Source organism: Odocoileus virginianus, chromosome 5 (genome assembly GCF_023699985.2).
Source record: "Odocoileus virginianus isolate 20LAN1187 ecotype Illinois chromosome 5, Ovbor_1.2, whole genome shotgun sequence".
Classification (NCBI taxonomy): domain Eukaryota; kingdom Metazoa; phylum Chordata; class Mammalia; order Artiodactyla; family Cervidae; genus Odocoileus; species Odocoileus virginianus.
The window spans coordinates 31,197,942-31,213,777 of record NC_069678.1 but is presented as its reverse complement, the minus strand read 5'-3'; the positions used below and the strand labels follow the sequence as shown (position 1 = coordinate 31,213,777).

General features: G+C 39.2%; 1 protein-coding gene across 4 annotated transcripts in view; it reads left to right on the top strand.

The window, feature by feature from the left end:
- The window catches only part of CDC14A (cell division cycle 14A), a 189,508-nt gene that overhangs the window by 79,074 nt on the left and 94,598 nt on the right, over positions 1 to 15,836 (top strand). For all 4 annotated transcript variants that reach the window (XM_020906073.2, XM_020906074.2, XM_020906072.2 and 1 more), the window contains exon 6: positions 14,456 to 14,522. In XM_020906073.2, coding sequence (XP_020761732.1) covers positions 14,456 to 14,522 — 67 coding nt within the window. The remainder of the gene's footprint in view (positions 1 to 14,455; positions 14,523 to 15,836) is intronic.

Genomic DNA, 15,836 nt, shown 5'->3' with positions numbered 1-15,836 from the left:
TTCTTTTTTCCTTACAGTTTTATTGAGATATAATTGATAGACAACACTGTATAAATTTAAGGTATACAGCAAAATGATCTGACATCCATATATTGTGGAATAATTACCACAGTAAATTTAGTTAACATTTATTACCTCAGGTAGTTACAGTTTTTTTATGATGAACTTTTAGGATCTACTCCCTTAAGCACTTTCAAATATGCCATATAGCAGTGTTAACTCTAGTCATCATGCTGCGTTGTATATCCCCAGTACTTGTTTATCTTTTAACTGGAGGTTTGAACCTTTTGACATCTTTGTTCAGTTCCCCCACTCCCACCTCCATTTGCTGCCTATCCTTGATTACTATAAGTATAGTAGACTTTGGTGCACTTAAATTTCTTCTTGGTGTGACACTCAAGGGGTATTTTTTGTGATGTTATGTTTGCAGTTTTAGGGTGTTCCATTTAATTGAAAAGCAAATGTGTTGAAAGCTATACTTTTCACTTTACTAAAGATCGCCAATGTATTTATCAAGTGTGACTTTAGCTTAAAACTAGAGGAAAAGAGTATATTTCACCTGCTTTAATTCTTTGAGTCCATTCATCTTTACTGTAGGCTTGGCAGTTGGCCGTCAAAGGAACAAGGGGCTTTTTATTTCTCCGGCCAGAGTCACAGAGTTTGAATTGGTGCGCCTGATATGAGTCTTTTTAGGTTCTCTCTGTCAGTCACTGTACTACCAAATTTATAGTCTGGACTGTTGACCAATCATTCTACAAAGTCATATTAACTGCTGCCTGTCTAAAGTCCCATGAAATCACCAACCCTTAGTGGAATTCCTAGATTATTTTCTTGGTAGTCAATGGCAGTGGTTTTTAAATCTGCATTTTTGGGTGTTCATAAAACAGTGTTTGTGAAAACTCTCTAAGTCTCTCAGAACATTGACAAGGTAACCCATCTAAATTGCACAACTCTGCTTTTATAAACTTTTTTTGTGCTTTTAAATTCACTTTGCACTTCTTTTTTTGTTGCTCCATATGTATTAGCTTGGTAACTTTTTTGGTATTAATGATTCATAAATCTGCTAAAACCCAATTTTTCTATGACATATAAAATTAAATGGGGAATACAACCACACAGAAAATAAATAACATCAGGGTCCCAGTTTCAAAGACAAATACAGAAAGCATGACTTAAAAAATAATGACTTTTAGGTGCAGAGGTGAGGATGAGATAATGTGCTATGCTGGCATCCAGTGAAATAAAGCTGGTTGAATGCTGGCTGTCTTGTCACCAGTTGTTAAGTTTAGTGTGTGTTTTGTTGTTTTGTTATTTTTGGGGGTTGGTCTCATCCTGTATAGATCCAGGAACATATTTTTGTGTGGCAAATTTATTTTAGCTTGAATAAGAAGCTTTTTTTAAATTGTAAAACTATTAATTACATTTTATAAAAGACTTGTTAAAATCTTAGGAACAATAAAATTAGATATTTGGCCAAGCATGGCCACGCATCAATTACGTCTGTGTGCTCAGTTTCGAATAAGAGGCTTATAGTCAGTGTTTCCCTGAGGTGTATTGCTTCTCATGTGTTTGTGTCCTAAGTCACTTCAGTCGTGTCTGACTGTGACCCCCAGGCTCCTCTGTCTATGGGAGTCTGCAGGCAAGAATACTGGAGTGGGTTGCCATGTCCTCCTCCAGGGGGTCTTCCCGGCCCCGGGATCGAACCCATGCCTCTTAGGTCACCTGCACTGGCAAGTGGGTTCTTTACCACGTGTGCCACCTGGGAAGCCCCATTTACTTGTTTTTTAGAAGTCTGGGAAGCTTTTATAAAAGATTGATGCTGGTTCTACTCCCAGAAATTCTGATATAATTGGCCTGGGGTGAAGTCTGGGTATTGGGGTTTTTAAAAACTACGAAAATGATTCCAGTATGCTGCCAAGGTTGTGATCTACTGCTCTATAAGATTTGTTCTTGTTGTCCAGGCACCCAGTCGTGTCTGACTCTTTGGGACCCCATGGACTGCAGCACGCCAGGCCCCTCTGACCCTCACCATCTTCTGGAGTTTGCCCAAGTTCGTGTCCATTGCATTGGTGATGCCATCAAGCCATCTCATCCTCTGACACCCTCTTCTCCCTTTGCCTTCAGTCTTTCCCAGCATCAGGGTCTTTTCCAATTTGTCGACTCTTCTCATCAGGTGGCCAAAGTATTGAAGCTTCAGCTTCAGCATCAGTCCTTCCAATGAATGTTGAGGATCTATTTCCTTTAGGATTAACTGGGCTCTTTCTGTTAACATCCAGCAGAACTAGCTTTCTGAAACTCTAGGGCACATTTCCTGATCCACACCTGTGTGGAACAAAATAGATCTCTTGGGATTAGAATAATAAGTTGCCATTTGTGGAAATGCTTTTGTGCTGTTTCCTTAGTCTTAGAAATAGGTGGTGTATCAAATAGTGGTATTTTATCTAATAGGAATAGAAACAGGAATTTTCTCTTAAAGCTGACTTGACATCAGAAAACCTTCCTTAATAGAGAACCCACAAACCTCTCCCTAGCAATTCTTTAATGACATTTGTCATTAAAATGAGCCCATACTGTTTGTGTTCAGGGATGGGTTTGTTGTGTTTTGGGGATAACCCCTAGTGATATATCAGTTGCTGAGCTAGTAATGCGGCCCAGTCTTCATGGAAAATCTTCTCTGGGCATGCCAGAGCTTGCATGTCTCAACAAAAGGCTCAAAGGGGTCAACCTCTTAGAACTTGGCATCAGGCTGCCTACTTTCTTCTAAAGCAAAGTAAATATGTGCTAGCAGATGTTAGATGTAATTATAAAATGTTATCTCTTAACATAAAATGTTGAACCAGGTATTTGCTAGCTCAAATATGATACTGTGATTTTTGTTTGTATTTCAAAAGGAAAGTTGTTTTTAATACCAGGTTTTTTCCCCTGGGTATCAAAAATGTAGAAACAAAATTTATTTTATGCTCTAAGACTTTGCTTTCGTTCTCAACTTTTCTTTATGATAGCCACTTCTCTGCTTCTCAGTGTTGATATTTGGAGACATTTCTACCTCCATGAATCTTTTTGCTTTTGATGCTTGATGTGATGGGGAAAAAAATCTGGATTAGTTTTTTTTTTTTTTTTAATAATTTTATTTATTTATTTTTGGCTGTGCTGGGTCTTCGTTGCTTCATGGGCTTTTTTTTCCTAGTTGTGAGCAGGGGCTACTCTTAGTTGTGGTCTTCCCATTGAGGTGGCTTCTCTTGTTGCTGAGCACTGACTCCAGGGCATGCGGGCTTCAGTCGCTGTTGCTCCCAGGCTCTGGAGCAGGCTCACAGGCTCAATAGTTGTGGCTCACAGACTTAGTTGTTCCTCAGCGTGTGGGATCTTTTCAGATCAGGGTTCGAACTTGGGTCTCCTGTATTGGTGGGGTGGATTCTGGGAAGCCCCTGCATTAGTTTTGAATAGTGAGGATGTGCTAGTTTCCTGAGTCTTGAAAATAGAAGAAAACAGATTATTCAGTCCAGACTGTTGAATCTATTCTCAACAGCTGGGGTGTATTGAGTAGCTTGGACCACCATGAAAAGCAGATTTATCAGGTTTTCTTGTGAAAGTGGTAAATAAGCACCAGTGTTCAGAATCTGAGAACAGAAACAACTGTTCAGGTCTGTATGACCCACTAAATACACAGAAGGAAGTGAGTTATCTCTCTCTCTTTTTTTTTTTTTTTTCCTTTTGAAACATGGCAGTGGTTTGAGTTGTGAAAATTGGCTCAGATTACTTTCTTTGTTATTCCTGTTTTCATGGTTTCAGATCAGGGTACCAAACTTTCTGTAGTCAAGTAAGTGCCAAATTTTTTGTACTCTTTATAGTACTTTTCCAATAGCCAGCCTTGGTTGATCAAAGTGCTTTGGAATAGTTTGTAGTCATTTGCCTTAATGAGCATAGATATTTTGTTGAATGCCTCATATATGAAGCTCTTATTTTCAATAGTGGAGTCAAAGACAATTTACTAGTGTTTTTGTCTTTAAGCAAAGTTACTGTGGTTAAGTGGAGGACACTCAGATGTTGATAAGAGGCCCAGAGCACAGCTCTTGGTCTCCTTCTGGTGCCTGTAATTGCTACTTCTAGACAGATTCTGTTTTGCTGATTTATATGACCTTTTAAGCCATGGTTTAGAAGTGAATTTTCACATATATCTGTTTCTCTAGATGAGCAAAGTGATTAGTGTATAGCTTTATGTTAAATCTGAAAAGAAGAGATTCTGTGTCCCATTTTTTTGTTAGGAACTGGTCGTGCTCAATTTTTGGCTCTGCCCCATGAAGCCATTTGATTTTGTTTTCATGAGTGGGAAATAGCCTTGTCCTCCCTACTAGTTCTTATCAAATACATTTTTATCTTGTAGGTCCAGATAATATTAAACAATTGGCTTATTCTTTTCTCGGGACCTGGTACATACATGTCATGGATATGTTCAGAGACTGAAAGCCAGGTGTACTTCGGACAGTTGTATAAAGTATTTTAGTACATTATCTAATTCCCAGGTATCGATACAAATTAGTCTAGAGCTGAATTGCCTAGAACAGTAGCTACAACCTACATGTACTATTCAGCACTTGCAATTTGCTTAGTCTAAACTGAAATAGACTGTAAAACTACAAAACACACATTAGATTTCAAAGATTTAGTATAAAAAATATCTTATAATTATGTTGATTATGTACTGAACTGATAATATTTCAGACTGGATTAAACAAAATGTATTAATGAAATTAATGTCATTTATTTCTTTTTACTTTAGTATGGTTATGTAAAAATTAAAATTACACATGTGGCTCTCTATTGCATTATATTTCTGTTGGAAAATTATGATCTAGATTACATTTTTGTGACTGTATATAGATGATTACAGATTGTTTTATATAATTTTTACTTTGAAATGTCAGTAGTTCCCATCCACTTAGAGTTGTTCTGGCATATGTTGAATGGTCTCCTGGTAATGGTCATTCATTCATTCATACAACAGCCGCAGCATAGTAACGTGTGCAATACTGTACTAGACTCTGGACATAGAGCATAAAGAACACATTCTCTGTCCTTAGGAAGCTTGTGATTTTGTGCTGGTTGTGCAGATGGGATTCAGTTCAGTGGCTGAAAGAGTGCTCAGATGACCTTTGAGATCCTTTCTAACCCACTGCTCTGCAGATATTTGCCTACCTTGTAGCTACTTGCTATCCAGAGCATTTGCAGAGAATCATAGAATCAAGACATATAAAGGAGGCATTTCTGTTATTTCTTAGTCCATTTGCTATAGCTCTTTTTTATTCTTTAATGTAGTCTCCACATTGTAAACAGTGCAACTCTGTTTTTCCTTTTTTCTTCAGTTCAAACAACTTCATTACCAGACATGTTTTCTTACTATTTTGTGTAAATATGTTCTTTCGTCTCTGGTTTCATCTGCTCATTATTACCATTTGCAGGGTTGCTTCATTCTGAGTGATTTCTTAGATTCACAGGTTGTAGGTTGTAGGCTGATTTCTTAGATTCATGGGTGTGCTGGTAAACCAGCTGTTTAAGTAAAGAACATTTGCTGATTTCTGTGGTGTAAATATTCCCACCCAGGCTGATTTGGGCTCTCAAAATTTTTGATTATCTAACAGTTGACTCGAGAGCCTGTAAAAAGACAGCACTAGGACAATCAAGTCCTTCCTCTTTGTATCTCTTTGTGGATAGTGATTCTGGTTTTCTTTAATTTTTCTGCTACTACTTCTCTGCAAAATAAATGTAAAAATTTGAAAATAAGCAAAAATCCCAGTTGTTTCATCTATTAAAATATTAATACATTTAGTTTTTTATTCATCAAATATTTATTGACTGCCAGGGACTTTTTATGATAACTTCATAATAGTTTTATGGTTCAGTTGACTATTATGCCAGAAGTCACATTTAGAAAGATAGAATTGCCGAGGTGGATAGAATGTGGATGGTCAAGCATGAGACTGAGTTAAGTTTGTATTTGGATGTCTCTAGATTGGTCCTAGGAGAAGGCAATGGCACCCCACTCCAGTACTCTTGCCTGGAAAATCCCATGGGCAGAGGAGCCTGGTAGGCTGCAGTCCATGGGGTCGTGAAGAGTCAGACATGACTGAGCAACTTCACTTTCACCTTTCACTTTCAAGTGCATTGGAGAAGGAAATGGCAACCCACTCCAGTGTTCTTGCCTGGAGAATCCCAGGGACGGCGGAGCCTGGTGGGCTGCTGTCTATGGGGTTGCACAGAGTCGGACACAACTGACGTGACTTAGCAGCAGCAGCAGATTGGTCCTAATGTTAGTCTTCTCTATCGGAGGTTATAGACACATGATTTCTTCTTCAGCAAAGCTGAATGATTAGAAGTCCTGGGTGTTTGGGGTATTACCTTATCTCCTGAATGAAGAGCATCCTTATGTTTACCTGTTTAAGTGAGTAATGCAGTACATGGTATAACTATCATGGTAGATAAGGGTTAGAGCTGTAGTTTTCCCAGGCAGCATAGGATGTGCAACCTTTTTCCTGTGGTTGATCTCTGTAGGCTTTCAGTGGTCCTTTGTGAGGAAGGTGGAAAAACACGTGTCCTCTTATTCAACTCAGAAACTATTTGGCTCAATAAATATAAATGAATGCATGAATGAATGAGTAAAAAAGCAAATCAGGAGTTAAATAAACAAATGGGAACCATAACTGCAACAAAAACTGTGGGAGTATAAAAAAAACTTTGTAGCACATTGGTGTAGTGATTTAAATCCTAAAAGCTCCTTATAACCTCTCTCAAGTATCTGGTTTAAAATAAAAGTGTGTTTAATACCTCTTGACAAAAGAAAAGAAAACTACTTTGAACATCATTGCTTTTAGCTTTATTCAATCAATACTCTTTGGCAAAGAGAACAGAGGGATGATATTAATGGACAAAAGGAATTTTGGGTTAATGCAAAGAAAGCTCTTCGTGTTAATGAGAATTGAAGTGTTAAGAAGCCCTTGAGATAGCAAAAGTGGCTGTAGCATATTATACAACATTTTCTTGGGATGATCTTCCAAGCTTCTTTAATTTAAACACTTACTGACAAACATTTATTGATTGTTTCATACCAGGCACTGTAATAGGTACTAAGGAGACAATAGGGGTTAATAAACATATCTTCTGTCTTCTTCATGACTCATATATTGAGAGGCAGAGAATCAAATGAACACATCAGGATATAATGTCAAACTGTAGTTAAGTCCAGTGGGGAAAAAATGTTGGGGATCTGATCTAGCCAGAGAGTGGGGTTGGAGGTTTTTCCACCTGAGACAAGTGATCTGTGAGCTGGGAGCTGAAGGGTGAGTAGGGTAACCTAGGCACAGGTGATTGGAGAACATGTGACCTGAGAGGAAAAGGTTCTGTGGTCGGAGCTGAGTGCCTCTCCAAGGAGCTCATGGAAGGGCACCCCATCACAAGATGGGTGCAGAGAGCGAGAAAGGAGTGTGAAATGAGGGAGACACCTGAGGGGCAGGCAGAGCCAGAGATCGCAGCTCTTTTAGGATTTGAACTTTCGCTTCAGAGAGCAGTGGGAATCAGTGAAGGGTGACAGCAGAAGAGTGGCTGAAGCAGACTTGCCTTTTATTTATTTATTTATTCCGTTTATTTTTATTAGTTGGAGGCTAATTACAGTATTGTAGTGGTTTTTGTCAAACATTGACATGAATCAGCCATGGATTTACATGTATTCCCCATCCCGATCCCCTCTCCCACCTCTCGTGTCCACCCAATCCCTCTGGGTCTTCCCAGTGCACCAGGTCCGAGCACTTGTCTCATGCATCCAACCTGGGCTGGTGATCTGTTTCACCCTAGATAATATACATGTTTTGATGCTGTTCTCTCGAAACATCCCACCCTCGCCTTCTCCCACAGAGTCCAAAAGTCTGTTCTGTACATCTGTGTCTCTTTTTCTGTTTTGCATATAGGGTTATCGTTACCATCTTTCTAAATTCCATATATATATGTGTTAGTATACTGTAATGGTCTTTATCTTTCTGGCTTACTTCACTCTGTATAATGGGCTCCAGTTTCATCCATCTCATTAGAACTGATTCAAATGAATTCTTTTTAATGGCTGAGTAATATTCCATGGTGTATATGTACCACAGCTTCCTTATCCATTCGTCTGCTGATCAGACTTGCCTTTTAAAGCTATCACTCTGGCTGCCGTGAAGAATACTCTTTAGAAAGGCAAGGAGTGGACATGGGGAGGCTCTTCTTGTCTGCATGAGAGGTATTGCCTGAGAGTTAGCAGAACTGAGGAGAAATAAGTGCATTCAAGAGATGCTTAGGAGGGAAAAACAAGACCGGGCACAGTAGGATATGAAAATGAGAGAGATGGAAGGACTTTTGGGTGCTAGCTTGAGTGGTCATGGAAGCTGTATCTTTTACTGAATTAGGGAGGGTTGGAGGGCCAGGTTATTGTTGTTACTATTTTGGGGTGTGGGCATATTCAAGAGATTCTTCTTACACAGTGAGACCCCATGGACTGTAGCCCACCAGACTCCTCCATCCATGGAATTCTCCAGGCAAGAAGACTGGAGTGGGTTGCCATTTCCTTCTCCAAGGGATCTTCCCAACCCAGGGATGGAACCCAAGTCTCTTGCATTGCAGGCAGATTCTTTACCAGAATCTGAGATTCTTAGCTTAGAATCTGAGCCACCAGAAAAGCCCATGAGATGCTTAAGATGCCCAAATGGAAATTTCATGTATGCGGTTGGCTGTACCATTTTGGAGTTTTAAGTAATCTGTGCTAGAGAGATGCCCTTGAGGCTTATTGGCAGATAGATGGTAGCTTATGTCAATGAGTTTGTATAGGGCAGTGATCCTAATGTGGTGCCTCCTACCAGAAGCACTGATAGCACCTGGAAACTTGTTAGAAATGCACGGTCTCAGCCCCTTCCCCAGACCTACTGAATCCTAAACTTGGGTGGGGTCCAGCATTCTGTGTTCTAAGAAGCCATCTTGGTGGTGCTGATGCTGATGACATTAAAATTTGAGAGTGCCCAGGCTCGGGGGAAAGTATGGAGTACAAAGAATCTGTGTCTGGAGTTGAACCTTGAGGAGAACTGGGAGATGAAGGATGACTTTGCACAGGACATTAGGATGGAGTAGTGTTGAGAGGGGTAGAATCCAGAAACAATGAAGAGAATATTCAGAGGGAATTACCTGTTCCTGACATATTAATAGTAAATAAAATGATGCTTGCAGAATGTTCCCTGGATTTAGAATATGCAAATCCAGAGAGACAGAAAGTAGATTAGTGATTGTCAGGGATGGAGAGGGGAGGGAGAGGGAATGAAAAGTTATTATAAATGAGTATAGTTTCTTTCTGGGATGACAAAAGTGGTTTGAAATTAGTGGTGTGAATTGTTGTTCAGCCACTCAGTTGTGTCCGACTCTGCGATCTCACAGACTGCAGCACGCCAGACTTCCCTGTTCTTCACCATCTCCTGGAGTTTGCTCAAACTCATATCCATCGAGTTGTTGATGCCATCCAACCATCTCATCCTCTGTCGTCCCCTTCTCCTCCTGCCTTTTATCTTTCCCAGCATCAGGGTCTTTTCAAATGAGTCAGTTCTTCCCATCAGGTGGCCAAAGTATTGGAGCTTCAGCTTCAGCATCCATCCTTCCAGTGAATATTCAGGATTGATTTCCTTTAGGATGGACTGGTTTGATCTCCTTGCAGTCCAAGGGACTCTCAAGAGTCTTCTCCAACACCACAGTTCAAAAGCATCAATTGTTCAGCGCTCAGCCTTCTTTGTTGAATTGTGACTGTACTGAAATTGTGAATTGTGACTATACTAAAAATCACAACATTATGAATACACTGAAAATCACTAAGTTGTGTACTTCAGAAAGGCTGAAATGATAAACTTTATTTCATTACAAAAATGTCACCTGGGTTTAGCAGTAAGGAGATCATTGGTGACCTTAGTGAGACATGTTCTTGGCATGGATGAGGGTAGAAGCAGAGTTGGTTAAAATGTGAGAGAAGAGAAAGTGGTAGCAGGAAGATGAGTAATTTTTCAAACAAGTCTTATTTTAAAGAGGAAGCCAAAGAGAGGGTAGTGGTTGAAGTCAAGAAAAATTTTTATTTTTTTATTTTAAAGATGGTAGGAACCTGAAAAATGTTAAAATTCTATTGGGAAGGATCCAAGAGAGAGATATAGGAAGGAAAGAAATCATCCATTGTGTTGAATGATGATGCAGTTTCAGAGTGGGAAGAACTTTGAGTTTACTAGAGCCTGGTGTATTCCTAACCTTCACCTCCATTTCACACAACAATGTAGGTGGAAAATATTCCAAGTCATCTTCCAATTCAAACTTGAACGTTGTGTGGGTCAGGTATCTTGCTGCCTTCCAGGACCAACCATTTTATTTTTAGATGGTGCTGACTACATCGGGTGGTTGAGAAAACTCAACAGGAAAGATTTATTTATAAAATGGGAGATAATATGACTTGTGGACACAATGGGGGAGGAGACACTGGGACCTATTGAGAGAGTAGCATTGAAACATATTTATTACCATATATAAAATTAGATAACCTGTGGAAATTTGATGTATGATGCAGGGAGCTCAAATCAGATGCTCTGTGATAACTAGAGGGAATGAGGTGGGAGGTGGGAGAGAGATCCCAGAAGGTGGGGACATGTGTATATATATGGCAGATTCATGTTAATGTATAGCAGAAACCAACACAATGTTGTAAAGCAGTTGTTCTCTGATTAAAAATAAGTAAATTTAAATAAAAAATATTGCTTTTTTCGAGTAAAATCTTTCAGCTTCTTAAGTGTACCTTCAAATTTATTAGTCCTTCATCCTCACTTCCTGAAGAGCCCAGTGCTTCCTGAGCCTTTTGTGAATTATCTGGTATTGACTGGGTTGATGCTGATTTTTCCACTGTTGCCTTAGTATTCAGTTTTCTTAGTCTTCTAATTTGTTGTCACTCATGTATCTGATTTCCAGCTTTCAGAATTTTATTGATGTTGTCTGCTCTCATCTCTCTGACCTCGTTGGATTCCATTTTAAAAAGCCCTTTAGAATTCTCCTTTTAGTGGGGTTTTGGTAGATACATATATTTATTGTCACTTTCATCATTTTCTCTCTGTTTTTCCCACAGAGAATATGTAACGTGTTTTCGTGTCCCTTCACTTTTATGGTTGCTCTCCTTTGATTGTATATGTGCCAGGTGCCATTAATAAGCCATTTTTCTCTTGCCTAGTTATGAGGGCAGCTTTTGGGAACCTCCTGCCTTCATGAGGATCAAATGTGTTAATGTGTCTAAATTACCCAGCATAATAAGTTTTGGTAAAAAAGGTATGCCATCAACTTCCCTCAGTCCTGAGGATGTGACTTAATTTTATTGCATTATATTAAATGTCTGCCTGTCTTTCTAGCCTGTTGTGACTGCCTTGTATCCTAATTTCGTCAGATGGCCTATTAACTCTCTCTTTACCCTCAAGTCTACACGTTTGATCACCACATCACTAGAGTTGTCTTTTCAGTTGTTGATAGAAACTGTGGCTGTGCTAGGACAAGAGATATCATCATCATCTCACCATGCTTTGCAGACAGTAAGAAAGACTGGATTTGGAGCTTGTCTGATAACCTATATTTGCACATCTGTTTAGCTGAGTCTAGGTGGGAAGGTATACTTGAGGAAGTAAGGGGTGCCTTCAATTCTTATAATTTCTTTTATTCGTTTTAAATGCTGTTTTTTATTTTCTTTACCAAAGCAGTAGTTTTTGATCTAGTGTCTCTGGAGAGAATTCAGAGGATCAGTGGATTTAGATGATAAAAACTTTTTAAAAAAAATTTATTTATGTATATTTTTTGACCGTGCCACACGGCTTATGGGATCTTAGTTCCCCAACTGGGAATTGAACCCAAGCCCTCGGCAGTTAGAGCGTGAAGCCTTAACCGCTGGACCACTAGGGGATTCCCGATAGAAATTCTTTATTTTCACTAACCTTAGAAGATAATGTGTATGTGCTCAGTTGCTCAATCATGTCCAGCTCTTTGTGACCCCATGGACCACCTGCCAGGCTCCTTTGTTCGTGGGATTTTCCTGGCGAGAATATTGGAGTGGGTTGCCATTTCCTTCTCCAGGAGATCTTCCTGTCCCAGGGGTTGAATGCAGGTGTCTCCTGCATTGGCAGGTGGACTCTTTACCACTGAACCACCTGGGAAGTCCCAATTTATAAGATTACATTCAACAACTGGGTTGGCCAAAAAGTTCGTTTGGATTTTTCTGTAAGATAATTTTTCCAAAAGATGTAACAGCAGTAAAACCTGAATGAACTTTTTGGTAACCCAATATAAATGTTGTAAATAATAAACTATAGTGATATTAGCAATATAAGTGACTTTTTCACAATAGAAACTATAGACATTTTAATATTCCATTACAGCTGTTGTGTGTATCTTAAGATATTTATGTTCACTCCTTTAAAACTATAATCAGACCTACTACTAATATATTAAGTATGGTATTATACATAATTAAGTATTGTAGTATATATTTGTTTTTGTTATGTTTTGATAACTTTAAATTTAATTACACTTGTCTTCTATCAGTTCTATGCATTTTATTCATTTGAAAACATTCGAAAAGAGGGGTTCACAGGCTTCATGAGAATGCTGCAGGGCTCCATGACACACAAAAGGTTCTGAACCTTGTCCTAAAAAGACAAGTTCCTACAAAGGAATGTGTTGTTATTTATATAAATTGGTATTTTTTCTTAGATCCATAGCTACTACTTTCACTAGCTTAATCCATTAAAATTTGCTTTTTAATATATGATTTATGTCTTTACAAGATATTTGAAAAGGGGACTCTTTTGTTTTTCCCTATGTGTTCAGATAGCATTAAAAAAGAACTCTTTAAATGAGGATGAATATCTAGAATAACCCTTCCTTAACATAGGTTAACTTTGAAGTTTCAGGACTTAAACATTTCTGTTAGGCTGCCTTGCTTAGCTTAACCTACTATTTTTAAATTAGGTTATCAGGATGCTGAAACTTAGCGACGCTGATGTTGCATTTCAGTTCATGGCCTAGCAGCCATCGGCTCAAGTTCCCTTGACTGGTTGTGATACAAGACTTAGTTTTATGTTAATTGTGTGTTAAAACCTTAGAGGGTCATTTTCTCCCCTTGAAGCGTCTTCTGTGGCGTTCCTGCTGGGCCCCACGCCCCCACTTTGTGCGGTACATTTGACTTTGTGATTGGCAGGTGCCTGACAGCTCTGTTCGTTCAGGTCAGCAGTGGGGGCTGCGCCGAGCAACTGAGAGCCTTGAGGTCAAGTTTCTTGCCTTGGACACCTTGGAACATTGTTAGAGTTAAAGCTCCAATGCCAGTTCTGCTAACTGACCTGAACTTGATACTAGAGTTTTATGTTGCCTAAAGAAGGCCTGCTAAGTTGCTCTAAAAACTTAAATAAAGGATGAAGCACTCAGTTTTCGATGCAGTCGGTCTCCACTACTCCTGGAACCCGAGAGGAGATTGTTTGGAAGCGGGATGGCATTTTCCTTAGCATTTTTTGTGGGGGTGAAGGTGGGGCTAGGGGAGCAGAATGGAAGCTGTGGCATTGAATCTGTGAAAGTAAAGCCAGGTTTTATTGACTGAATACATTGTCCCCCTTAAACTTCTATGTTTGTATTTGCCTCATGGGCTTCCCTGATGGCTCAGGTCGTAAAGAATCTGCTTGCAATGCAGGAGACTCAGGTTCGATCCCTGGGCTGGGAAGATCTCCTGGAGAAGGGAATGGCTGCCCAGTCCAGTATTCTTGCCTGGGCAATCCCCATGGACAGAAGATCCTGGTGGGCTACAGTCCATAGGGTTGCAGAGAGTTGGACACAACTGGATGACTTTCACTTTCACCACTTTGCCGTATTCCTGACAGATGGTTATTTCTCTTTCTGAATACCTCTCATGATGATGAATGTTTTACTTAATGAAACACTCATTGTTAATAAGAAGGATAATAGTCATAATACTTATTAAGTGGTTCCTTTGTGCTGGGCACTATAGGAAGGACATTATATTTTTTTAATGAAATCCAATAACAGTTCTGTGAATATTGAATTAGTAACTTCATTTCACAGATGAGGAAACCAAGACAGAGGTAAAATTGGCTTGAGCTCCCAGCCAATTTGTGGCAGAGTTGGAATTTGAAGGCAGTCTGATCCCAGAACTCTGGTTCCTAAGTCTGCTTTCTCTTAACTCAGCTTGTTGGGTTCAAGCAATTTCAGACGTGCTTTGAGTTAAGCTGCAGGAGTAGTTAACTAGTAGGATCTGATGTGTTATATAAGTTTAACATGTTGACAGCTGTGAAACTAAACAAGCCCGTATTCAACTGACATATTACTTGAGTATTCAAAATGCATGTCTTTAATGTTACTTTTTTTTTTGTCTTCATAGGGATGCTTCCTTTGGAAATTGCACTTACAATCTCACCATCCTTGACTGTTTGCAGGGAATCAGAAAGGTAATAACAATTTCCTTGCTGTAGCTGATATCATAATTTAACAATATGAAAAAGGAGTGGTGTTGATATCTTTGTTGTTGGAGAGAAGGGAGAAAAGGCAGTAAGAAGGTAGCTTTCTACTTCTTGAATGATGGTTGATCTGTAAAATACAGACCACAGGGCCAACAGGGGAGGTGTTCTGGGGAATAACTCTTCTTATAGACGTGGAAGGGGTCTCCCTTTCTCACTTAAACTATTTGTGTTAGCATTTCTATCTGCTGCCATTGCCGTGACCTTGCTTTGTCATCTGCTCAGCTTCCTTATCAAGCTAGATCTTGGTGTGAGAGAGACAGGAAGTCATCTAAACCACAACTGTCCTCTGTCAGTGTGGAGAAGGTTTCTACCATGTTTTTCTCACTGGATAGTATTACACGCCCAGGAGGTAGTAAGCAGGTTATATATTATTATCTCATTTTTACAGATGAGGAAACAACCCCAGAGAGGTTAAGTCACTCTCAGGGTCACAGGGAGTTATTAGGGCTCCTTCTAACTCAGATTTGCATATCAGTCTGGAGCTCCTTCTAGTATCTATCTGGGTATGTCGGAAACCCATGGTTATCCCAGTGTGGGAACTTGTGCAGAGCTGCGGTTGCTCAGACCTCATCCAATAGCAACCGGACCATAAACTCTGGGAGTGGTGCCCTGCTGTCTGTGTGATCTGATGCACTCTAAAGTTTACAGCCATAGTTATTTAGTTATTTATATACATTGTAGAGAAGTTAATCCAAAAGATTGTTGAGAACTTTGGAATATGTTTTAGAAACATTGATTTACAGTCTAAGTCATGTGTGCTATGCTGTGAATTATAAAGAAGCTTCAGAGTACATCATTCCACTCGAACATACAGCTACGCCTTTTACCAGCCAGGAATGTATATATTTCATATACATTGGCAAGGGTCATCTTATCAGTAGTGAGCTTTGTTCTAAGTGCTTTTCTCTGATGCAGTATAACATTGCTTTTGCCTTGTTTTAAGTTGAGAAAATTGCTATGGTAAAATATGCTATTTGTTTTCTGTATGTATGTTTTTGACTTTGTTATTTCATTTTAAAATGAACTTAAACTCTGTAAAACTTTAAAATGGTTTTCAAACATTTTTCGTTTCACTTAAAAACTATCAAGATACTCTAGCCTGTCTCCTGCAAATAATATCACCAACCCACATTTCCAATAACACTTCCAAGAACCCTTATGCATATTTCAGCCTGTTTACTATCCAGAATTGCAGCATTTAAAAAATATGATTGAATGGAGAAAGGTAATTTGTTTATTGTT